This window comes from Drosophila ananassae, chromosome 3L, assembly GCF_017639315.1.
Source record: "Drosophila ananassae strain 14024-0371.13 chromosome 3L, ASM1763931v2, whole genome shotgun sequence".
Taxonomy (NCBI): domain Eukaryota; kingdom Metazoa; phylum Arthropoda; class Insecta; order Diptera; family Drosophilidae; genus Drosophila; species Drosophila ananassae.
Window position 1 is genome coordinate 5,194,185 of NC_057929.1, and position 27,177 is coordinate 5,221,361.

General features: G+C 42.2%; 1 protein-coding gene across 4 annotated transcripts in view; it reads right to left on the reverse strand.

The window, feature by feature from the left end:
* The window catches only part of LOC6494953 (syndecan), a 109,354-nt gene that overhangs the window by 8,019 nt on the left and 74,158 nt on the right, over window positions 1–27,177 (reverse strand). For 3 of the 4 annotated variants that reach the window (XM_044715459.1, XM_001959299.4, XM_014907601.3), the window contains exons 3-4: window positions 13,699–13,797; window positions 322–466 (exon numbers count right to left, since the gene is read on the reverse strand). In XM_044715459.1, coding sequence (XP_044571394.1) covers window positions 322–466; window positions 13,699–13,797 — 244 coding nt within the window. Of the gene's footprint in view, window positions 1–51; window positions 467–13,698; window positions 13,798–27,177 lie in introns of all 4 variants that reach the window. The other variant, XM_014907602.3, reaches the window with a different exon arrangement.

Here is a 27,177-nt window from a genome sequence, read left to right on the forward strand (position 1 = left end):
TGAATAAAGTGGCTGGAGTTGAAGATGTAACAGTACTAGCTTGATCTTTACCGATTGAATTAATGCCAGTGCTATGACCACCGATCTCACTACCACTGATGATGCCGTTCTGGCTGTTGATGTTGATATTGTGGTTATTATTCGCTGTGGTGCTACTACCAATGATTGTGCCACTATTCGTTTGATGATTATTATTATTATTATTATTTAAATTGATATTCTGGCTGTTGTCGATCTGATTGTGATTATTATTATTGTTGTATCTACTCGAGATGTGGTCGCTGTTGCTGTTCTTGCTGAAGTCGTTCGAGTTATGCTTACTATTTATGCTGGCACCGCCGCCGACGTTCTGCGAATGCTGCGAGTTGTGCGAACCGTGCGAATGGTGATCGGGCTCGGCGTCCTCGTCATCGGGTCCAAAACCAGAGCCAGAATAGTCCGGATCTTTCTCTAGATCGTCGTGAATCTGCAATAGAATAAGGTAAAGAAATCTTAGCATTTCAATTAAATTCCAATCTTTATAGCCAAACATTTTTACTCACAGACCTTTCTTAAGCTTCACAAAAGTATTTCCATTCCCTTCTTCTATCAAAAATATTATTTCCAAGAACAATTCCTTTTCAAATTCAAATTTTTTTCTTATTTTTCTTCATCAAAAGGCCTTTCAACCTAATAAAGCCTGCTTTTTTTTGCTTTTTTCGCCCACCAACTATGCCATCTGTGTATTTGCCAATGAAAATTATGCACGGCTCGTATGTCCTTGGGTTGTTCTACATTCACATCTCAGGGGGTGGGTCTCTGGGGCCATGTCCCACCCACATTCCTGTGCCCCATTGTCTGACTGAGGGGACAACTATGACGGGTTTTTGCGGTTTGTTCCAAAACGAGAACAGAAACCGCACACATCGCATCGACAGAGGACACAGGACGGTGGACCGAGAACCGAGGACCGAGAGTGCCAGAACAACAACTGTGACCAGACCAAAACGAACTGAACCAGACCAAAACCAATTGGCCAGAGACAGCCGTGGGCCAACAACAGAATGACAGAGACAATTCCCAGCCGCAGACGCCAGGCCTTGTTTATTGACTTTAATTTCGTTGGCCCTTTGTTTCGGTCATAAAAACAGTGTCCGAAATAGAAACACGAACGGAGATCTTCCCATTTCCCATTCCAGCCCAGCCAACTTAATTGAATTTCTTCACGCGTTATGAAATGTCCTATAAAAGTCGTGTTTAGAGCCAAGTCTTGGCATTTGGCCAGCCAGGGCGACACTTGTTGACCCCCCAGCAGCATTGGCACACACACCCCCAATATCGCAATGATGTCTGTAAGTAGAAATTAAAATATAGACAAGCCTGTAAACGACCGTGAGTAATGAGGACGTCGAGTATAAATTGAGTGATGGCTGTGGCAAAATAAATTATAATCTACTGTTGTTGGAGTCTAAATTTAATTTAGCAAACAGAGCTCCAAGCACTTGTTACCATTTCATTCGGTCGGTGGATTAACAAACATGCCATAACCTAAAAATTGAAAGCACACAAGCCCCCAGGCCCACAAACATGGGAGTTTAAAAATAAAGAAGACTACAGTGGGTAAAAAAGTCAGTGGATACTTAGAGAAAGGCTTTCACGATGTTAAAAATGTTAGAAGATAATATTTTTGAAATAAATAAATACTCTTACTAACCCTTCAAGTATAAAAACATAATTCGTAAAGAAAATAAATTACTTTCAAAATCCTCTTTAAGGATAAGAACCAAGGTAAAATCCCAAAAAAAAAAAAAGTGGATACTCCATTATCCTTGCAAATACGTTTTCATTTTTCGGCGTATTCCTGCTCTCAGGCTCTGCTCTCCTTCATTTCATATTTCGTTCCGTTTGAAATTTAATTAAAATATTTGTGTATTGCGTATACGCAGCGTTGCGCACCGACAGCAACCCACACCGCAGCATATATCATCCTGGCCAGGACAGTTGGCAAGCAAACGCTTGACCAAAAGCGTTCATAAATATCCCACCAGCGAAGGGGGGTGGTGGTCACTGGAGAGGGAAATGGCCAAAGGACCATAAAGCATGGGGCAAGAGAAAAAAAAAAAACTGTTTCTGCAGCTTGTGCAACACTTTCGTTCTGGCCGAGTTTATTTAAAGCGTCGTCGTCGTCGTCGTAGTTGGTGGTGGTGCCTCTGGTGGGTCGCTGTTTTGCCGCTTGATTTATGCAGCAATTAGCAGTCAGCAAAATGGGGCATGGCAGTAAGTAGAAAGTGGCGAGTGGCTGCCTCTCACATGACTTGGCACGAGCGGAGCGTGCCTTCCAGCATTTGTTGCATACTTTTTTGGGTCTTTAATGAACCCAGCCAAGCTTGCACCAAAAATTGCAGTTTCATGCGAGAGAGAGGACTGACCCCGATTAAACGGTTTACTGGAAAAGTTATAACGCCCCCTAGTTCCACCCAGGGGACACCACACTGCCGATCGATAGATCCTGCGGCAACTGCGGCCAACCATCCAAAGTGCAATGTGAATTTATGCAATAAATTGCTTTGTTAATAAAACACGAGGCGAATGCTAAGAAGGAGGCCCCACCTGGCACCGATTGGGTGGCACTGGGTATGGCTCTGGTTGAAGCCAGGAAGCAGATGCTTCACTGCCAGTGCCCGTACCAGAGCCCATGCCACCTCCAACACCGCCACTCAGAGGTGCAATGTGGGTCATGCATGAATTTAAATGATGTCATTTCATCGTGGCCACCTGCTGCCACCAGGAGTAGCACCGAAAATGGATCCTGGGTTGCTCTGATGCTCATGCTGATGCTTTTGCTGACTGCATGCCGCATTAAATTTGCATTTACTGTGTAGCTGCTGGAACTGCTGGAGCTGCTTCTTTGGCTGGCCAACATGGCGTATGCTTGACACCATTTTGATATATGACAGCGAAAATGAAATATTTCTGCAAAAGATGGCGAGAATTTCCATAAAACGGAAATTGTTTCAATAAAGCGTTTAAAAAACTTATCCTGCCAAGTTCAGAGCCTGAAAGAGAAGAAGACTGAGACGTACCGTAACTATCCTACCCAGGGGGGGTCTAAAAACTTGGCAAACAAAAATAAGACTGGAAAGACAAAAGAAGTTGTGCGGAGAAGCGGCAGAGCCAGCAGCCAAGGAGGCAGCAACCTTTCGGGCTTCCATAATGAGGGAAAATTGTGTCAGTCAACTATAAGTAGAAAATGGAGGAAAACGCTACGGAAAAGCAAGGATAAAGTGAAAAATAAAACAATAAGGGAGTTGAGAGAATATGCTTGGTTGCATGGCACGTTCCATGCATAAACAACACAGCCAAGTGCATTTTCTCGACTTTTCACCAAACATCACAGTTCCCTCTTGCCATGGCGGAGGAAAAACTTTTGCCAAAATCCCATCTCCTTGTAAGCATAATTAATGCCTTGAATTCCATTTCGAATGGGATGTAGTATGGCCTTCATAAAACAGTCTTAAATCCACCCACATGAGATCCTTGGGATGCCGCTCCCAAAAGAACAAATCTCGGTTAAATCCTGTCGTGGCATTATTTTGTAAATAAATTTAGAAACTAAATACAAGGAGCTTTCAATTTGCAGAACATCACAGGAGCCGTTTCTGGCAAAAGTTTGTGGAAAAAGTTCGCCTAACGAGTAAATTGTCGATTTGACAATGTTCGCAAAGTGCGTGACTTGAGTTGACCGAGTTGCCGAGCGGCTAACAGAGAGAGAGAAACATTTGGCCAAAAATCCTTGGCCAGAGCAAGTTTTTACTGTTTGGGGTTTTCACTTTGCCCGACATTTCCCCCACCCTATCTGACCCTATTTGGGGCATCATTCACCCTGCCCCCAACACCACCACCACCTACCTACTTTAACACAAATTTTGGATTGTGAATGTTACATTTTCAGCTTGGCCTGCTAAACATTTGCATGGCTATTTCTGCAGGAAATGGCCAAAGTTTCCCCAACAAAAGGAACAAAAGTGGAACAGGGAGACAGAAGGAAGCCACAGTTGCCAGGAAAATGGATAGCCCGGCCAATCCCAGTGTTTTCGGCTTTGTTTTTCCAGCATTGGCATTTCTCAATAATTGCTTGAAGGAATCTGTGCTCGGCAGGAGTAGGGAAACCTAATTTATTTACATGCACTTGCAACTTTGGCCTCCAGAGAATGGAGAGGTTGTGGACGCTCCTTCGGTATATCCTCCGGTATACTATAGTAGAAAGCCGACTCAGCTCTCAACTCTAGCAAACTCAATTTTCCAGCTGGAGTATAACTTACGGCTTTATTTAGACAACGAAATTCAAAATTCGTTTCGTTACGCTTTTGTTATGTACGCCCCATCGCCGCCCCTCAACTACTTTTCTCAACTACTATTCCACCTTTCAGTGTACTCTCTTCTCTAGCATTTTCCCCCCAAAACAGATACACAGATACAGATACATGCATATATAGATACATAGATGGACAAGCTCTAAGCTGGCTCGGATATCATTTTCCATTTTCTACGGAATCTCTCTCTCTACTATACAGCATCGTTATTATTTTTCAATTGCCCATTTACATTTAGATTGCAGGCCAGCGTATATAATCCAATGAGATGGCGAAAAAGGGTTCTCCTATCTGCAAACTGCCCCAAAAAACAAGTATCCCTGTTTATATCCTATTTAGATTTTGCTGCTCAGCTTTTCATAGCAAATAATTGCTTTTTAAACGCAACAAATGAGCAACAACACGAAAAAATCTTTGCTTTTTTTTTCATTCTTGGAAGCAAATTGAAAAAGTTTTTTGGCCAAAAAATGAAAACAACAAGGACCGAGGATCTCAAGAGTTGCAAAACTTTCACTCACAACAAAGAAAATTGTGTCGTGGCCTTGTGTTGTGCTTTCGAGATGGTTGTTGCTCTTGGGTTTCGTATTTTGTTCATTTCTATTATATAGTAGGTACATCTTCTGAGAACTCATCTTCAGAGCCAGCGAACAACAACCTTTTGTTGTCAACACTCTACTGTTGCATCCTTTTGTCCATCGCATCGCTGTTGCCACCGACACCGACACTGACACTGCCACTGCCACTGCTACACTGCTACTGCCACGCCCATCGTCCCTGGCATAATTTGGCACTTAATTGGCAGCTGCAGTGCAGCAGGGACAATGCAGCGGGAAAATGCGGGAAAAGGCGGGAAAAACTGTGAACATTTATCAAGCTCAGTCTCTGTCATTTGTGTGAGAACGCGTACGCGACTTTTGCTTAATTCCTGTTGCCGTGTTTTCGGCTCCCACGGGCTTTACCTTTAACGGAAATGGATCCGGACACAAGCCAATTTGCCTTCGTTTGCGGATAATTTTTTATTTTCTTGCCACTTTATCAACTGTTTGGAGAGCCTGTTCGGAGATTTATTTACGACCATTTTTTGCGTCTTTGGTACACACAGACTTTAATGATTTTTTCGTGTTCACAAGTGACACAAATTTTTTTTTGGGGCGAACGAGTAAAGGAGCGTGAATTTCTGCCAACGCGACAAAACGCAGTGAAGCGTTATCCTTGGCCACCGCAACATCATCATCATGGCCAACCGTCATTATCATTGTAATCGGCAACAATTCTGCCTGGGATGTTTCTGGTTGGTTCTCCACCAAATCCAAAAAAAGTTCCAGTTCATCAGTAGAAGGAAAAAAATCAATAACCGCACCCAGGCTTTTCCTTTTCCATTTCCCATTTATATACTTTTTTTTTTGGGTCGCTCTTTTTTCGCTCCTATCTCCGCATTTTTTATGATTTCTCTGCTCAGTCCTGCTCCTCGCACAAATAAATTAAATGCCACGCGGTGGAAGCCGCATCATCAGCATTAGCCAGTGGTAATTTACAAAAAAAAAAAAAAAGTAAAGCTGCAGTAGTACCAGTACCAGTGCCCTCCATTCCGCTTGCCTGTCATAAATAATAATTTTCATTTTTACGGCACAAAGTTCTTACATCTTTTTTCTGTTCATTTTGCATTAAGCCTACACTTCTGCGGCTGGCAATTAATAAATGAGCTTAGGGCCACAAAAACCTGCAAATCATGGGACTCTCTCTCCAGTAACTTCAGTTTCCGGATTGCTTGTTACTTATGCTAATTGCAAAATCTGTTCATCCCACCGCCATCAGGCCACTGGCAGAGCCTGCAACTTATGGCATAATTAATCCTTTTTCGGGACCTTTTCGAGGTCTAATCAAAATTGATCAGCAAAGCAGCAGGGCAAGAGGAGAAATGTGGGTTAAATAGCACAGACTGGCGGCTAAAAGGTGCTTGGGGATGGGCATGGTGATAGAGGGTTGTGTTTAATTTAGTCTCTGGAGAAATTTGCATATGAGGCTGTGAGACAGTTTGCAGCTAATAAGGCAACATTTTCATTACAGCCACTTGGCAGCAGAGCAGGGCAGGAGCAGAAACCCGAAGAAAGTGAACTGAAGCCAAGCCATAAACTGCAACTAAAAGGTGCACACAGAGTACACTTAAAACAAAGAGCTTAGCATTGAATTATTAAGAAAAAATATAAAACTTCAGGTAGTCAAAAAGTACAATAACTAATATGTTTTACTATAAAAATTATTAAAATATAAATATTAGTATAATATCCTTTTTTTTCTTCGTGCAACACGTACAACATCTTAATGCCTGTGTTAAAGTTTTCTGCATTTTAATTGCAGCATCAGAAGGTAAAAGGAGAAGGATTTCCAGTAGAAGGATCTCCAAGCTGCATCTATATCTGGCTTAATGTGTGTGCCTGGTGCCGGGGCGAAAGGACCCCAAGTGGCTGAAGGAAGTAAAGGAAGCAAAGACCTGGCACACGCACTCTCCCACACATACTTATAATAAGTATGGAAGTTGGAGAGGATGAAAGTTTTGGGGGGAGGATGAGAAGGTGTTTTGGGAAAAGTTGTGGGTCCTAAAGTCCTGGGTGGGCTTTTCTTCTGCTCAGCCTGTTACCGTTGCACATCATTAAAATTTTAATGCAACTCATGCAGGTTTTAGCAGCTCCTTTAGCCGAGCGACAATACACCGCTGATGGGCGTGGCCCAAACAGTTCCTGTTCAGTCAATTGTGAAAGCTTAGAAACCGGCAAGAAAAGCAAAGGCAAGGCTCTACGGAAGGAGAGTCCTAGCCGAGCTTGATCGACTGTGCGATGAGGTGTAGACACATTAATGGCATAAGCTGATGACTATAACATTTGTTTAATGATTATTTATTTAAAGAATCTATAAATAATAACCTTTAAGCCATAACTAGCTTTTAGGGTAAGCTTTAAGTTGTCCTTTCCAAGCTAAGCTAACAAAAACCTGCTCATTAGTGGCATAAAATGCAAAACCAATGCAAGAAAAGCCCATATGTTGTGGCACATTTGCATATCGTTGTTGACATTCTACCTCATATATTATTTTCCCCGCCGAGGGCCATACAATTAAAATCAAAACACAGAGGGTGACATTTAAAACGTACCAGCAACCACCACAATCGACAAAATGGTTTCCATTTAATCAAGCAAATATTGTGACTGTGATCGATTGAGGTGAATGGGGTTACTCAGAGGGCGTTGGGGGCATATAGAGAGAGGGCCAGGGCATTTGGAGTAACCGCAGTAACCGTATGCTGGCACCGACCTCTTAACCTTGCCACATGCATTGTAAACATGGCAATCAAAATAAATATGCATGAGATGTTGGCCCGATCCTTTCATTTGCACTGCCACCGCATTCCGATTGAGGCAACAAAGCGGATGCCAGGACGCAAGGCAGCCACGATGCATGGATGCAAGGATGCAAGGATGCCAGTATGCCAGAATGCCAGAATGCAAGCTGCAACCACAGATGCTCTCAAATGCAATCATCGCCAACAGCACGTAGCAACAAATGTAATTAACTTGGCAACTGTGCCACGCCCAAAAATAGAAAGGAGCTGAAAAAGGAAAAAAATAAGTTCGCCAGTAAGGACGGCAAGGACGACAGAGGCGGTAAGAAACATGAGAAAAATCCCTGTGCTGAATTATTCATGGCAGTGGCAGTTGCTTGACCCAGGACCAGAGCCCAAGGAAAAGCAAAAGAGGAATGGCAAACGCAAACGTCAGGACAAGAGGAACTCCTGTCAGGTTCAACAAACTTGCCTCACGTTGCGCCTAAAAGCATGCAACACTCAAGAGTGCGGTTACAAGTCAAATTGCTGGCAGAAAGAGCCGCAACTCCCATTTTTCCCTCCACTAAGGCGACCAAGGAGTCGCCTGACAAAACGACAAATGGCAGTTAAAGGAGACTTCAAGGAAAGGAAACATCCTTCCTTCGCCTACACTGACAGAAATCGTGAAGAAGTCTACAAGTATCGGGTATCATATTAAGCCTTACTTTATGAGAAAAGATATAAAAGGTTCCTATTCCTTTGAGTTTCTCCAAGACTCGGATAGAAGTCAATAGTTTGTTGGCCATTTTCATGTTCTAAATTAAAACCACCACAGAAACGCAGACATTTCAACGTTTTCTTGGACAGCCCATCCAGGAAGCATCTATCCATCTCCTTGGTTGTCAGTCCACCGAGTCCTGTCTGACCGTTTGTCAGTCTGTCAGTCGGTTGGGGTCCAGCGAAGGCTACATATAATTGGAGCCACCCCATCTTTTATTCAGACTGTGTACTCAGAAGGACCCCGAGAGCTGCTCGAGTAATGGTTACCTGGCCGGGATTTGCAATTCAAAATGTTGGCGGCCTTTGAAGAGGACCTCCCCCAGCCCATCCTGCCGCCTGCTATCCCCCTGATGGTTTGCTATCCGAACTCTGAGGTAGGTACTTCGAGTGCAGCTGTGGTGGTTCCCGAAACGATGCACTAATTGAAGCACATCCCGCAACAATAACAATCGAACAGGTAAGAGCTGGAAATAGAATATCAGAGTGGGCTGAAGGACTAATATAATTTCAGGATAATCGCCAAAATGTAGCCACATCAAAGATACTAAGAGCTAAACCAATTTTGGGTTCAGAGGCCTCGTTCAAGGACCTAAATCAAATTATGGCTCACAGTTCTCCCTGTTCGTTCCATCTCTTTCTATTCAGCCATCTCTCTCTATCGCCTATCTCTCTGTCGCTCCTAATCTGAGTTTAAAGCGAGTGGAATTTTATGGCAGGACTTGCAGCTACAAATTGTCGTAAAGTTAAGCGAATTTATTGGCATACATAATGCATGTGCCAGTCAGGCCACAAGGAGGCGGCCTGAGTCCTTCCTCCTTTCTCCAGGGTCCCCCATTTTCTGGCCCAGTTCTCCGTTTAGAGTTCTCACTTGGTAATACAATGCGCATACCGTTACGCCGGAGACAAACAGAGAAAACAAAATGGCGACAACGCCCCCATCATCATCATCATCATCGACGCCATCACCAAGGGTGGTCCTTTCAGCTCCGCCACTCTGCCACCCCTGGGCCGTGTTTTCGCGTCAACTTTGACAATGACTTTTCGTCGGGCTTCCAAATGTTATGGCACTGTCTGTGTTTACGCATTTGTATTCGTATGCGAGTGGCGTAGAACGTGTTCCTTAGAAGCTAGAATCCTTTGTTGGACGAGGTGATATGCCAGCTCTGGCCCTTGCAAGTTTGCATTGCTAAGTAAATGGAAACAAATGAAATCCCTTGATTGCACAACTAAGTAAAGCCCGGGATAAACTATTTGCTAGAGCTTAAAATGACCCAAGAAGAGAATAATGCATTTCAATTTCTATACAAAATATTTATAAAAACTTCCTTTTTAAGAGTGTATGCCATTAGCAACTCAGAGGCTCGCTTTTGGGTGTTTAATTCAATAGAAATTCAGGCTTGTCTGCGACAACGTGGCGTATGCGCAATAACCCACAAAAGCAAACACCAGCGGCAGATGTTCCACAGCAAGGAGGAGAAATGTGTGCTAGATATCCTACCCCATATCTTTTGCCTGGTTTTTTGGGCAAAACATTTTGGCCCCAGTGGCCTCGGATTACCGAGATGTTGGTGTATGTTTGGACTGGCGTTTTATTCCCATCTCTGGGACTCATTTGGCTTTACTGGAGGGAATTATGTTATGTGAAATAATGCAGCATCATTTGTACACTTGTATGCTGTTGGCCAAAAGCAGAACGACATTGAGCAATGAATGCAAGGCACAAGAGGATGTGGCTTTCTTCCCATACTCCATCCTCCCTCCATCTTCCCATCACTTTTTCAAGCATATCCTTTGACATTAAAAAGTCAGATTTTTCTGCATTTGCCAGCAAGACGACTTGTATGGGGAAACCGGATGCCCATTGCCATAAACTCATTTGCGGGTGTTGGTTAGCACACACAATCTCAATAAATTTCAATGTCTATCGGTTAAGAACCCCCATTTTCTAACAGTTGACAGGACATGTGTGTGAGTGTGAGTGTGTTTGTTAGTGGGTGGCAGCATGCATTATGTATTATGTGAGCTGTCACCAATAAATTCCCATGTAAGCAACTGATATTGACAGCTTGAGTACGACACAGCGTTGGAAATTATATACACGTACTTAAGCGCAGGCACAAACGTCCATATATACCGGGACACGGCATATGGTATATGGAGGAAACGGGACACTGACTGAGTGCAGAGGCTGGCACCAGGATACGGGATAAGGATCCCATTAAGGACAGGCAGCATATTTCGCACTACCTAACCACATCATCAATGCCTTTGGCTAAGAGGGGGCGGAGCACGTAAGGGAGGTGCTAGTTTCGAACCTGTTTACACAACACATTCTGTAGCATACTTTTTCGGGCGACGGGAAAAAAAAAGAGAACCTCTCCTCGGCATGTCAATCGATGTTAATTTATTGTCAATACGCATTTCCGCCTCTTCCCAACCTCTCCCTCTATGCGACACGAATACCAATATAGAGGGATTACCCAATCCTGTGTGTGTGTATGTGTGTGTTATGCAAAAAGGCTTTTCCTTTTGGCCATCCACAAAAACACGTGCGCCATGTGCACGTTATTAATCAACAAGGACCTACGACAAGCTCGCTTTGCTTCCTCACTTGCCGGCTTTGTCCATTTCGGGAAAATGCAACGAGTCTCTTGTGTAAGAGTGTGTGTATATACACTGAAAGAAAGAGCTAGCTTACCAAGAAGGTATATTAATATATTTCTCTACTTGAACAATAAGGTTTTGCTCCCCACAACTGCTCTTAAAAATATAAATATTTAACAAGTTCCTTATTATTTTTCTGACTGCACCATTGTGTATTCCTGGTGTGTGCTCAGTGGGCACTGAGCTGTGGGTTGCGTGTTCTGCAAACGGCTTATTACACACAGGCAAACAACCCGACCATGCAACAAACCAACAACATCATATGCATACGTGTTCGTGTTGTGCACAACAAAAGTTCATTATCTTGTTGACACGTCCCCGAAATGGCAAATAGAAAAATGTGCTTAGACCAACAGCTACAGCTCCAGATAGCTCCAAACATCCCCCAATCCATTCTGGATAGATGGCCATCCATTAATCACAAACACGCAGCGATGATTAACTCCGGGAGTCAAAGCAGAATGACATATTAGAACTGTGACTGAATAATCTGCGAATTTATCATAATTCATAAGACGCTGGGATGCTGGGTAGTTGAAACAAAAGCAACTTAACGGAACAGTAACCATTAATAACGAAATAATGAATCCCCATGGAGCGATGGATGACTCAACAACAGCGGCGGAAAGATGAATCCATCAAGGCACTGGCCTAATCACTTTAAAGAGCCAGCTGTAGTTGGCCCAAAAGATCAACAGAGCGCATAATAAATTTCATTTAGTGTCCTTTCCTTTTTGCATTTTTTTTCCCCCATCATCCTTTGCCAAAAAGGAGGAGGATGGCATAAAAGAACATCATCCAGCACATGGGAGACGTTTTTACGTTTGTCAGTTGCATAAAACATAAAAATGCCAACACATTCGGACGGACATGGACCATGATGGCAGCACATGCCAGGAGCAGGCAGGATCAGGCCGGCAGAAAGGCAGGCAGGCTGGCAGCAGGACCACCGCAGCGGAAATGGTGCAAAAAAGCGGAACGGGGCTAAAAACCGGAGCGGAGGAGCGGAGTCCGAAGGATGAGGACTGGGAGGGAAATTAGAAAATGCCACAGTGAAGAGGAGATGGCGAAGTAGATGACAGACAGCCTTTAAAAACATAAAACCACTAAGGACATTAGGGGTATCCTACTTAAATACCCATTACCAAGTAAAATAAAAGATATTAAATGATAGAAAAAATGGAAATTTCACTTAAAAATCCAAATTTTATGAATAAATACTTTGATTTCCAGCCTTCTTACACATCATCCCCCATTAAACCCTTCTACTACAGGGTATGAAAAATAAAATCCGCTTGAAGGGATTTTATTTACTTATTTTTCCACCGAGCTGACTGAAATCCCGGTTAAATGTCCAACAACAGTAGCCCCCCTCCGGGGCTAGTCTTTTCCATGGAAAATTAATTCCTAAGTCAATAGCTTTTGTGCTCTTGTGTTGATCTAGTCACAGTTACTCAATAAAGTATGCAACGTGCCCCGCATGTCAGACTTCGCTGATTGAATTTCACTAAAGTTTCTCTCAAATTTTCTATTTATGTTAGGAACCTACCATTTTTTTTTTTGGGGAAAAGAGCACAAAATGTTTAATTAAATTGAAGCTGAATTAGGAAAGAAATTGAAAACCAAAAAAAACGAGTCAAGGAATGTCAGCGAAAAAGCCAAAGAATTTAATTAAACTTTTTCTATTTTTACTTATACTCGTCCTGAATTTTTTTTCCCTTCTATTTTATTTTTTTTTGAGCCGCAGCAATGTCAGGCCACGCATTTTAATTAGTTTTTTTTTTTTTTCTATGGCTGAGTATGAGTGAGCGGAAAACGGAAATGTGTAGAGTGTTCTAGGGTTCAAGTATGGGTGTGTTAGTGAGTGTATGGGTGTGTGTGTGTGTATCCTGAAAGGGAATCAAAAGTGTGCGCCTTTAACAATTGACGCGTTCTTGGCGGAACAAGCGCAGCGCTGTCAGAAAACTTTCAAACAAATGTCGCTCACATGCCAAATGCATACGCAGACAGGCGCTACACACACACACACATCCCACAACCCAGCACACTCACACACCCTCTTTTTATTCACACTCGTAGCACAAAAAAGGTGTTGAACATTAACATTTCATGCGCATAAACAAATGAGTTTTTGCCAACGTCAAGTTTTGATTACGTAACCAGCTTTTGGCCCAAACTTTTGCATACATGGTTGCCAATTTTTGTTCCATTTTTCCATTTTTATTTCCAACATGCCAGCATTTTTTCACAGTTCTGGTTTCTGGCTTAAATAAAAGAAATGCCTGAATGGATATGCCGAAAAAATATGCTGAATGCATTTAAATGCGATTTTGATTGATTAATATTGCAGATTACAGGCACTATTCATATGGAAATCTGGCAATAACATTAATAATAAAATTCTGCCAGAAACCCCTTTTATTCTTATCTCAGTTTACATAAAACTTTTTCCAAGTTTTCTGCTGATATGCAAAATAGGAAGCAGTTTTTGTTATCAGGATAACTATTTTTTGTAGGGTCTTGTGCGGAAGGAAGCACAAAAATTTAATTAACTAATATGTATGTGTGTACTCTATAACTTACCCCGCCGCGTCCACCAGATCCTTCAAGGCTGTCATCGTCGATATAGATTGGAGGATCATGTGACGATGATGGCGCTGCCGCCGATGGTTTTACGGATTTCTGCAAGAGAGAAAAAAATAATAAAAGAATTTAATTTTTTTTCAATCCAAATATATTAGAGGCATGTGCGTGAGAGTGTGGGAGTGTCAGGAGTTGGAGGTCGTGGAAACTTTTTTAATTTTCGCCAGGACATCATCAACTTTTTCGCCTTTTGTTGAAATGCAAATATTTTCATTTCATTAATTAGAGAGGACAGCGGAAAGTTGGAAAAGTTGAAGTCACAGTGCCATGAGTTCCGCGAGTGAGAAAAAAATGGTGGGTAGGGTATAAATTTATATTGCCATTTGTGAGCCTAGAGACCGCAACGATTCGCGAACATGCTACGTTAAACAATTAATTAAGAACGATGCTTAAAGTATATTTCGAAACCACCCAACCAACCAACCCCAACCCCATCACCACATTCAACGTTAAATGCATTTTTAATGATGCAGGGAAAAATCAATGAGAAATGCAAATTGTGTGTGGCAAGAGCCTTGTTTCCCCCCCAAAGCCCTGTCTCCTTTTACGAGCTACAAAGTATTTCAGCGAAAAGCCCTGGAAAACCCCCGGAAAACCCCGGAAAAAGTCGCCGAACAGTTGAGGGTTTTTTTTTGACTCAGTCGGATATTGCATAATTAATGGAGCTCCATTCACATCCACTCTGATGGCCATCCTAGCAGTCCTAGGAGCTCTTGCTGCTGTCCGCATTTTATGGCCAAACATAAAAACCAGGATAGCGGGCAGGGACTTGACCAAGTCCCGTGTTGCCTCATTAAGTCAGGGGGACGACTTTGCTTTATTTTTTTGATACTTTGCTTAAATGCGAATTGATGAAGACTTTACGAGCTCAACCGAAAGGCTTCCGCCAAAAAAAAAGCGGGTTTCCCGCAACACAAATTTCAGTTCATTAGGGTAGAGGTAAACATGTAACAATTTTCAGGACTTTAACCTTTTTTTTAACACTCACATATCATAAATTTGTTGTTAACCGATGGTGGAGAATGTATTTTTAATCAAAATGAAGAGCCAGGTTAGTATATTTCGTGTAAAGTTTATTCATGACTATATCCTCTTCCGCTTAGTTAAAAACTTCGCCATAACATTTTCATTTTTCCAGCACACTTTTTTCCGTGGCCAAAAACTATAAACCGAGTTAAGTTATCTTTGTTGCAGATTAGCAACAAAACCCGAATGCGCCAACTTGGCGACTCAAACTTGTCAGGAAGAGGGTTGGCTGGTTTTTGCTTTCAGGCTGATGGCATTAAGTTTTTGGCGGGATGTCAAGCCAGAATGATGGTGCCTTACTGAGCTGAGTTGCGGCTGAAACTCTAAACAATTTAACTGCCTTTAGACTTTAGAGTTCAGACTGCAGACTTGGTGGTGTATAACTTTTTTACCTTCATATGCAGGTGTGAATAACCGCTGGAGAGATAAACTTGAAAGTTTTCATGCCAAAAGGGCAGAATATCTTGCCTGGATGTTCTATTCTTTTCATTTGGATGTGAGATATAAATATTTCAGGTTTTGGTTAGCTTGCTTTTTTTTTAATTGAAAAATTTTCCTTTTATTCCACAGGGGAACAAAGTTTCCATCTTTGCGGGAAAACATTTACGGACATGTTATTGCTTTACGCCTGAAACGATTTTCCGGCTGGAAAACGTGCAAAATATTCTATAGGGAAATGTTCTTCCTACAGCTACAGCTAGATAGCTACAGCTTTTATATTATTTTATCTCTGGTGTTCGGCTTCTATCTCTCTGGCACATATTTTTTGGGCAAGCGCTTTTGTATTTTTGCCAGCCATGCTTGGTTTATTTCATATTTTAAAATGGCAACAATTTTCCAGCAAAAAAACACGTCAAATTGAATTGCATTGGCCAATCCTCGCACCTCTTTCAGCCGCCCCAGTGACAAATTGTGGCATTCAAAATAGTTTTGTGCCTTTTTTGGGAACACTCAGACCCTCGGCCCCAGCGGGCCAAACCCTAGCTATAAATCAATATATATATATATGTATATATATATTGACAGTTTTGCGATGTGCTTCTGCGTTTTTGATCGCCTGAATAGCCGCGCTGTTATCAGGGGAAAAAAGCTGAAACCATTTTGTTTTTATGACAAAGAAAATATATATACCGCATATATATTCTTTTGGGCTTTCATTTGTCAATATTTATGGCTGGCAAATATTTGTTCAACTGGAGAATCTATAAAATGCGCACATAAATATTTCAGTATTATTGAATTTGCCAATTGTAAATTTGCCCACCACTTAATACTATAATGTTCGCCCCCTGAAACAAAATAAAAACCATCCATCCACTGATTTAATAAGTCCTCCAGCAATGTCATAATAAAATAACTATTCGCTGTCCGATGATCTGAATATAAATGGAATGGAATGGAAAGGAATATTTAATGCGGGGAAGCGTAGCGAAATGAAATGTGATAAAGAGATACTTTGCTACTCTGATTCAATTGTGGCAGGGTCGTTTAATGTGTCAATTGCATTATTCGCTAAAACCCTTTGCTCCGACAGTTGCAGGCACAAAAAGCAGTCAGTTGGTTGGCAGTCGTCAGTGGAAGAAATGGGATCCAGGCCAAAGGACCTGACAGCCAATGACAGAAGCTAAAGTGCGCAACGATGCGTCGGGCCAAGTAGAACTGACAGTCCTGAGGGCTTCACTCCAACGAAGACAGACAGCAGCCGGCTTGGCTTCGCTGCTCACCGCCCCAAAAAGTAGGCAATACAATTCGATCAATGCCAGTATCAAGTATCCGCCCCGTGGGATGGCCCAACAAATCTGTATCTGCGGAGCACCCGCACAACAAATCGTCAAAAGGCAGGTCAGCAGCAAAAACAGGAGTGCCAAAGGATCCAAGGATACAAAGCACACACCCACACACCCATACGCAGCATATTCAACTTGTCTGCGCCGTCATTATGTTGATGACATGGCAGCTTTTTCTTTCCTTTGTTCCTTTCTGAGGTTCCTTTGCCGACTCCAATGGACCCCATCTTTCTTTTAGCCATCTGTGTTGTGCCAGCATGGGAACTTTTGGTTAGAGACCGGGACTAAATCAAGACAAACCAAACGAAAAGCGACCCAACCAATGCCAAGTCAATGACAGGCGTGGAATGTAACCATTTGCTTTGATTGCCCTTTGGAGGTGAAAGGGTATAACGAGAAATGGGAGAAAGGTTTCTACCATAAAATATAAATAATAAATACTTTCAAGACTCCAATTTTTCAAATAAAACTAAAGAAATTTTCCAGAGATTCCGGAGCTCTAAGATAATGCCTAAAAGATTATTATTTTCTTATTCATATCATCTTCTGAAAGAGTATTTAACTTTTAACTAAGCCTATTAGAATTTCTTGGCCTTTTGTCGGACCCAAGCTGAATGATAAATAAACAATATGCGTTGACGCTTAGGTGAATTGAACATTTTCATTTGGTTTTCCGGAGGTTTTCGTTTATTTTCCGGATGGAAGCTGGGTGGCTGGTTGGCCTCCTTGTCCATTAAGGTGTCAAGAAGGTAAATATGAGTGCCCTATCCCAAACAGAACGAATAAAAGCAAATCAAAACGTATTATGCCAAACACACACCCACATATGTACATATCTAAGCCCATGTGGTGTGGCTGTGAGATTGTATTTTATTTGTGAGACGCGTGGGTGTGTGTGTAAGCGAGTGTGCGTATCTTTTGGGAGAACTTTTATGTTTATAGTAGTCGTAAAAAAAAAGGAAACTTGACTTTTCGCATTTGTTGCTGCCTAAACCTAATTGAACAGAAAAATTATTGCCGTTCCTTGGGGGGAAATAACAAACATTTCAACTTGGCCTAAAATAGCTACAAATAAAAACAAAAAACAAAAACAGAAATAGCACGAGCCTACCAGCAAACTTTTTGGGCCAACCGAGAGAATATGGCATTAAATTTTCATTTGACCTGGCCGAAAATATTTAAATTATGCACCGCACGAATTTGTTAAACATGCAAATAACAAAATGCTCAACAGTGCAATTAGTCCGACGGCCTGACAGACCGACAGCTGGGGAGTTTTGTGGACTTTTTGTGGCCAGAGGGCCAGCCAGCCAGAATTTCCAAGAAATATCTCAGTTCGGGACGCATTCAAATGTAAATAAAAGGCTTAAAAGGTACACCATGGCAGCAATATCTTTCAAGTGTGTTTCCCTTTTTTTTTGGTGTGTTTGTGAGTTTGCCAAGTGACTTGACACAAAAGCCAATGGCGGAAATTGCAAACCCCACTCACACAAGACCCAGAAATCCTTGCTTTTCTGAATCACACTCACAAGGACACACTACTAAGGGATCCTGAATGCTGTCAGACACTCATGCAAAACTGTGGCGCTCAAAACTGTGCCATCAGACGGAAAAAATCACACACATACCCCGAAATAGAACGCAAATCGTTATAACACTGACCTACAGAGAACAAGTGTTGAGGTAAGTCCCCCCCTTCAAAGAAATATGAATACTTCACACGCCACCGGAATTCCACAATTCACGATTTCATTTTATTTTCTGTGTGTTTTTTTAACAATAACAAGTATACGCACCGTTCTTCCCGCCCCTGGGGTGTCCTTAAACGTGGGGCAAAGCAACAAGAACACGAGGAGTTTAGAACTGTATACGATTGTCACACCGTGATAGGGTGTTTTGGGCAGCAGAGTAGAAACGTAGATATTCAGGAGGAGGAGCGAGCCAGGACGCCCGCTCGAGCCAAAAAATCAACCGACCACTTCACCAGAATGTTTTAAACTGACACCAAAACAAGGACCTGCTATCTCCTGGCTGGCAAATGTTGTGATAAAGGTCTCTCACACACACAAATGCCAAAAAAGAAGGCAAAAAGGACTTGTGGTCCAGAGCATTAGATGTTGGGTTTCTGGGAGGCTGTCAATGATTACTGCGCATGTTGAGCTTTACAGAGAGCAGGATAAAGCTGGAAAATAGAAACTTGAAGCTTGAAGTTTATTTTATAGAACATTATTAAGCTTTAAGAACTTTTATCCCAGAACTAGACTAGACTAGTTTATGGGAAGTGGAAAGCTTTCAAGTTTAAGTTTCAGAACACTTTAGCTTTAAAATTGTCAAAACATGACATGTCAGAACTTCTACAAAAGCTCAAGGAGAAAGGTGAGCATCTAGGACCAAAAACTTTCTAATGAAAGCTTTTTCAACAACTCACCAACAAGCTTGGAAAGGATAACTGAACCTATTTTCCCGCAAAAGCTGGCATAGATGTCGCTCTTTCAGAAGCCAGTTAGAATTGGTGAACAAAAATGATGGCCAGCAATTACCGAGGCATTCTACCAAAACTAACTAACGAGTCTGCAACTTGACAAGAAATAAGCGACTAAGCCTGGAGTGGAGTCAACCGGGAGTGAGAGACTTTAAAAATGAAGAAAAATTAACATGGATAAAGTAGTAGGAATGAGGAGTAGGAGCAACAGCAGGAGGCGACGCAGCAAAGTTATCCTAGACTCATTTCCGTTGATTCAGGCGCTGTGGCACCAAGCGCATAATGAATTACAAGTGACCATCTTCATAAAACCAGCCAGCAGCGGAAGGTGCTGTCAAAAAGGACAAGCCCAGGACGATCTAGCCCCCTGGTGCCTGGTCTCTAGACCACTTGGCTTTTCTTATTAGTTTCGTTTAATTTGGCCATAAATTACACTTTTTTTGGTTGCCTGTTTGACTGGTCCTGGACCCTTCATCCTGGTCACCTCCTTAATACTTTTTAATGATTCTGTGAACGAATTTTATATCTAGCGACATTGTGCGTTTTGAATTTCAAAAAAAACTTTGTAGCTCCGCCTTGGCATTGGCAATATATCATTTATGAGTGTCCTGGCGGAAGCGACAGACCATGAATTTTCCCTCCAAGTGCATTAGCGATGAAAAAGTAAGAAAAATAATGGAAAAAGAGCACTCTAAGCTAACCTAAAATTAAAGCCAATTAAATGGGCCAACCCGAGAAGACAAAGCAAATCAAGCTGACCACAAAGAGCACCTTTGGAGCTTAGGACAGGTGGCTCTGTCTAGAAAACTTGAAGGCCATTCTAATTAAAATCCTGCCACGCAGCAGCTCTGGCTTTCTTTTTTCCCCACCAATTTCAAAAGGCGTTGAAACCGAGAAAAAGGACCAACATAATTTGTTGCTTGACAAATTTGTTAGCTCTTAGTCGGGGCCTACGCGGACAGCGGACTGTAGAAAACTGGCTGAAAATGAAGAGTAATAAAAATAAATTACTCTGCCTAATTACGCAAAGAAAGAAACCAAGACAGACAAATGCAAAAGTGGCACGCGTGTGCCAAAAACTTGTCCCGGAAAAAAAAGACTACTAGAGAGAGAGAGAGTGTCCTTCAGTTCCAACTCCAACTCTTGAAACTCGCAGAATATATGGCCCAGCAGTGCATTTGACTGGAGCTGCCAACTGTCTGGACATCATAAATCAATTTTAATTGCTCTGAAAATGTGCAAAGTGGGAAATATTTAACAAACAAAATAGGAGAAAGAATTAAAAAAAATTGTGTTGGGTGGTTGGGCGACCGCAGACGGGGCGGAGTGAAGGCCACAAACACAGGAGCCACTCACTCAACCGGTTAACTCGTTCACTGCCGATGATGAGTCAATGACAAACAGGCCAAAATTAATAAGTCCCCGAAAATTCAATTGCCGCATTTCGATTGAGGCCCCCCGACTGTGCTTCTCTGTCAAAGCCCCATTCAGTGCCATGTCAGCTTAAATTCAATCAACGCGAGTTTTCATAAATTATGCAATTGACAATGATTCCGGTAAGAGAGCCGGTACTAGGATACTACTATATATATATATGCCAGCCAGCCATCGGCAAAACTAATTTGTAAATGGCAGTGGGTATGCGGTTTAGACAGAAATCCATAAATTTTTGAACAACCTGATATATGAACTAGTCTAGGCGATAGCCATAAAGGATGATGGGATAAACCAAAGATGGGCAAATATGCTTCAAAATATGATATGCGTAGCCATATAACTTATCAGAATAATAGGGGTTTCGTTTAATTAATAATCAGAAAGCGTTTCTTTATTTAAATCATTTTAATTATGGTTCATTTCTCTTGAATATGTCTGGCGAGGCATTGTTTTTATTTCTCAATAAATGAACGTTAATTTGACGGGAATAAAAATCAATTGAAGTGTCGCATTACAGCAAATTACTGCTTCAGTCCACGGGTCAAAGGTCACATGACGGTTATTACACATTTCATTATTTGTTCGACTTTTAATTGGTCCTGTGTTGTGATAACAAACAGGGAGAGAGTGAGTTATAGTAACACATAGTGGCAACAAAAATCCAATTAAAATATAATAACTTATTTAATTAAATTTATGCTGCATATCAAAGCTAAATTACAGAAAGTGCCCAGAGAATGCAATATATATATGATTATGCATCGAAATGAGTTTTAATTGATATTATTATCTCGCACACCCTTTTTCACTCAACACTCCAACAGTTACCATAAATTAGATCCGAAATTTTCGGGCGGACTAGAGGCGAAAATTTGTAGGAGAATTTTGACCGCATTGCGTTGGAAAACATATAATTTCAGCGGAAAATATGCGCAAAATTTCTACACAACCACATACTATACTAGCCGGGCTGCCTGCCTGGCTGGCTTGTATTCTTGGTAACATTTCGTGCCTGTTTTGGCCATTTAACGGATTCTAAAATAAAACTCACCGACACACTACCACCCAGGCAGCCCAAAGAATGCAGTTTTTAATTAAGTTAAGCGCTGGCGTTCAATTCGGCTTCAGTTCATTATGCGTGTGGATGTGCGTGTGTATGTGGGTGTGGGGGTGTTTATTCTCCGGGTTGAGAGTGTGTTAGTGTAGACTGGAGCCACGCCCACAGCGGATAACATGCGTCCTGCTTATTAGTGGATGCAATAGCGCTCCATTCACGTCCGCGAGCCGCTTCTAATGCGAATTTATGACCCACAAGGCCCTGCGGATTTTGTGGCCAAGAGGCGGTCCTGGTGCCCGCAGGATGGACATAGCACTGTGGACAGAGAGGAGTTTAGAAGGGGGGGGACAGGACATCCACCGGTTTCACACGTAGACACTAATCAGCGATTATGCACGCCCTGCTTTTGGCCAGCTTGGCGGTGGCCGAAACCCAAACAAGCTCAAAATTATATGAATGCGGAGAAAGAGAACTGAAAGTTTAAAACTTTAAAATTAAAGAAAATGAAAGGGGAGCTGCTGCATATTGTACGGATCAGAGTCTTTAAACGTAATGTGAGAAACTGTTAGCTTTCTTAGCTTGAAACTCCATCGATTAGATGGAACAAGTTCAAAGGAGCGTCTTAGATAATCATAATTTACTTTTTATTTGGGTCCTAATATCCTCTCACACACAAGCACCCACTCCCTTAAAGCATTCCAAAGATTTCAGGACTTCAAGCCACAAAAAAAAGAAATAAGTAAGAAAAAAAACACACACACGAAAACATGTGCTCAACCCATTTTGTTGTGGCCCTTGACGCATAAATTTCCGAAAACGATTATGGAAGACTAGGAAATCTAGATGGGAGAGGGAGGGACCCTGGCATACAGTGCGTATACGTATTTTGGATGAGGCTTAGGAATACATAATGTAACTGCTAAGTCCTTTGGGTATTTACGCTTTTGTTGTCGGCAAAACTTTCAAGGATTACCTGCGGGCCGAAGGAACGAAGGAATAGGGCATGGCAGAGTGCCTGGAGGGGGCATGAGGTTATTCAGGGTTAGTTAGCCAGTTTGTCGAGTCTTTAGCAAAAATAATATTTGTCCCACAACAAGAGTGCATTTAATTAAGAATGAGATGCACTTGTCGGAGCAGAATCGTATCCCAAAAATAGTGAGAGAGAGATGCTTGTCTCATTATTTAACAAACTGATTAAATTAGAATGGAAAGCGGTGGCGAGGAGAGGAGTGGTGGAGCCACTAGAAATATTTTCATGGAAATGGAAATGGAAATTTCACAATGCAGAGCAAGGACATGGCTGCATTTGTTGGATTCTAGCTGAAAGACGAAGCTGTTTTAATGAGTTGGCAATTAGCATATCACGCATACAGAGCCACTTGCACCAACACACTAAAATAAACACACACTCTTACACACACTGACTGTGTTTCGAACACAAATATTTTGGCTTAATTGTTTGTAGCCTGTAACTACCCTTGCCGACTTGCATATTTAAAGTTTTTAGGTTCTGACAGAAACAACAAATGTCCTTTTAAAGACTTAACTTGTCACAGGGCTTATCTCTTTTAATATCCTTTACTTTTAAGATTAATATCCTATTTTTTCCGTGTGTCTCTGAGAAACCAAAGCTACAACTTTTCCTCTTCTCAAGTAGGCGCTAGTAGTGAGGGGGCGTGGGGTCTGAGTTCTCGGAAAGTATGCGTGTGTGCAGTTTTATTTTGAAGCGTCTTAACCTCAAAACTTTTGCACTTGTAAGCACCCATCTCTCTCCTCCTCGTCTAACCCCAAACCTGGCAACCGAAACTTAACTCAAAAACTCAGAGCCCACAGAAAGCCCACACCAGAGCACGTTGGTGTAAACGTTTTATGCAAAAATTTTGTTGTTATTGTTTACACCAAGCAGTACCAAGAAAGGAAGTGCGAGCCTGGTGCACTCGACATCCTTAAAAACTTTGCTGAAAATACAGTAAACAACTGGAAATTACAACTAGTCTTGGTCCTTCGACTCGGTAGCCTTTCCTATATTTATTAGTCAACTTTTCGCTTATTCCAGCTCGTCACTTTAGGTCTCAGAATCATAAATTAAAGCCACAAGGCTCTAGGCTCCAAAAGCCAAAAATAAACGAAAGGTCAGTCGATGTGTTTGCCTTTTTCGTCCGCAGGACAACAAGGACTTCCAAATTAAACAGAAAGAAGGCCTTCTGATTAATATGCTCGGACTTGTCCTGGGTAGACACGTTTATTTGGTTAGCTGGTGTCGCTTCGATGCTTCCAGGCCAATTCCAATCCCAATACCAATCCCAATGTTTCTATTTTGATTATCTCGAGTGTCAATTTGAGTTTAACTAATTAATAGCCCGGCAATGTCAAAGTCAGGTGGGTGCGAGGCGGTTTCTAGTGTGGCTCTCTGTCTGGTGTGGAGGATGTGTGTGTGTGTGTGTGTGAAGCCGCAAGTAGATTCAGCCATGTGAGTGTGCCACATATCACCGGCTGGCTGGATGGATGGTTGGATCGCTGGATGGCTGGGTGTGCGGTGGGGGAATGGATAACATTTTAATTAGAGCGCGGCAAGACGACAATGAACACCTGAAATGAAAGGACTACCGTGTTCATGCCTGACAATTACACGAACTTTGTAATCATTTTGGCCAAGAAGGAGATGATCAAGTTGCTCAACTTCAAAGGCCAGGACTTATGGGCTAAGACTATATTAGCGGTGATATCTGTATACTTTCTTATACCGCATAAACACCGCCAAAAGCCTCGAGGCCTCTATCTTCTACGCCTTCCAAATTAAACAACTTGGAATTTAATTAAAACTTTAAAGTAAACCCAAGCCCCGACAGTGTCAAGGCAGGCAGTGTAAATTATGAAGCTCTCTAAATAAACGCTAAGACACGTGGCTCTGTCTCAGGGATTCCTTTTCGATGGATTTGATGGCTTTGCTTATTTTTCCCTTTCTTTCTGGAAAAACATTCCCACTTGCGATTCTTCACGGCTCCTCGGTTATTCTTTCTTCTCGCTATTTATCGCATCATCAAACATTTTGATGTTGATTTATGGAAAATATATTTCTCAGCACAGCTCTCTCCGCTGTCTGCCAACAATAACAGCCAAAACACTGAAGAGCCAGAGGAGCTTCAGAGGACTTCCAAGCCAAGTGTCCTTCGGGGGGAGGGAGGGACGGACTAGCGTCTGAAAAGTGGGTGTCGGGCGGAAAATGAGGTAACGCTGAACATAAACAGACCCGAATAAACAGAAAAGTAGAGCCCCAGATGCTGAATAAGTGGGAACAATGCCGGGACAACGATTGTTGTTGGTCCACTTCTGTCTGTGTCTGTCATTTCGGTTGAAGTTTTGGGAATTGGGCCAGAGATTTGACTCACCATCAAGCCACCCAAAAGAAAAGAAATAAAGAAATCATCATTCGGTTCAATACTCTAGTTTATATTACAAAAGTCCCGTCTCCTTTTTCTTTTTAGTTTCATTTTTTTGCTTCTGATAATTTATTTTCATTGCGTTCGCTTGACTTTCCTCCAGGGATCTCTGTCTCTGTCTCTGTCTCCAGACCAGATATATATCTATTTGAAATTTGATTTTTATTTGACATGTTGACAGCTTCGTTTTGCCTTGGCCAATTGGGAGAATCGGACAATATTCCGATTCTGATTGCGATCCGTTGTTGGCCATCTTTTATATTTATTTTTTAGCCCAAACTTTCCTCATTAAGCGCCAAAAGTTTGTGGCAGTCAGGAGGCAGCAGGCTGGCAGGGTTCATCATATGAAAACTAATTAATATGTCGAGCATTAAGCTCTGAGCAAGAGCAGGAGCTGGAGCAGGAGCAGGAGGAGTAACAGGTACAGAAACAGGAAACGGATGTGGGTTTTTTTTCCAGAGAAAGGTGGCAGGTATATGTGTATGTGTGTGGATTGGAGCTTAACGCTTGCTTGCATTACAAAATATTTCTGCATTAATTATGCGAAAAGTTTATGCTACCCAGTTTTATGCTTTATTTGTGCTTTTCTCCTCGCCTCGCATTTATGAGTGGGTGGCAGGAGGCTGGCAGGATATGTAGGTGAGAGGGTATGTCCTTTGCTGCTAGCTTAGCGCTTATAATCCTCACAGCGAAAACAACGGCGTGTGTATTTGAGCCTTATTGGATTTCATTAATTAAAATATGTTTTTGTTTATCGACGCGTCGATGCGTTCATTAGAGTGGAAGTGGATGTGTGTGTAGGTGCGTAGCTACAATTGTGTAAATAAAAGGATACACACACACAGACACACACACATGTGACAATGGTCAAGTGCCAACAGACATACATAATAATTAATTAAATATCAAGTGTAAATTTACGCCCCAACGATAAACAACAAACTTAATACTTAATGAGTGGCCCTCTTCAGAGCCAAGTCGTCCGGTCGGTCCTTGCCCCGACAAAATGTCCATTTATCACAATCAATACGGAGGATTCTACGGTGGATTGCTCTTCGCTGCCCCTGCCCCCGCCGCTGCCCTGGCCTGCCTCTTTCTATAACTGCACATATATCACTGGCTGGTTCTCCCTGTCGGTTTCCCGTTTGAGTTTTCCGTGCTTACACGGATCATTGAGCAACGCGGATGCGGAAAACGCGCACAAGAGTTCCAGTTCTGCTTCACATACCTACTTTCTCTCTCTCTCTGTGTGTTGGCTGCCCAAGGATAAGAGGATGGAGCTTGGGGCAGGACTTGGTTCTCTGGTCATAATCAAGTTACTAGTGTTATATATCGGAGACTATCGAGGCTAGAGTGCATTCATTGAGCCTGCGAGTATGATCCTGGCAATCATTGGTTTTGGCTTTGTTATTTTTTATAAACTACAAGAGTTTAGATTAAGATTTTTAACATAAATCCCAATCTGACCACTGCCCCAGTAATCTCTCAATTCAATTCCCCTCCTGCCAGAGGTCAACACTTTAGACTTCACTCTCCTGGCGGCATAACTTTAAAATATTCCCTCTTGAATGTGCACTTCCACTTTCAAGCTGCCCCCCTTTACTCTCGCTGCCTGTCCTGCTAGCTACTTATGCAAAAGTTTTCGCTGTCGGTTCTCATAAGCCTTCTCGCCTGTCTGAGCAGGCCAACAAAGCTGAAAATTTCATTAAAAACGGCTTTCGCCAGGAGGAGCAAGAACAAAAACGCAAAGTGAACAGGACTACCGCCGCGACCAGGCCAGCGGTGGGCGGGGCTTGAAATTGGCCAACGATTTGGCCACAAACATGACAGAGACATAAATTACCAACTAACCACTGCTAACCATGTGTCAGTCAGCTGAAATTCAATTAAAAGTCCTGACAAAGCACGAAAACGAGAATCTCCAGAGGAGCGTATAGCAGGCCAAGGGGATGGGAGCACTGAATTACACGTGTAATCAAACGGGAATGGCCCAAAGTCACAGCCAGATCAGGGTCGGCATAAATAAACAGCTTTGCTTTGGTTCCTGCCAACTGATAGAATGTGGCCAGCACAGCCTGCCCTCCGGGCTAGACCAAACATCACCCATACGCCCCGTTGTCCTTGCAATTGCAATTCTCTTAACAGAAGCCGGCCTCGATGCGTTTTTGTTTACATTTTTTGATGCGAGGA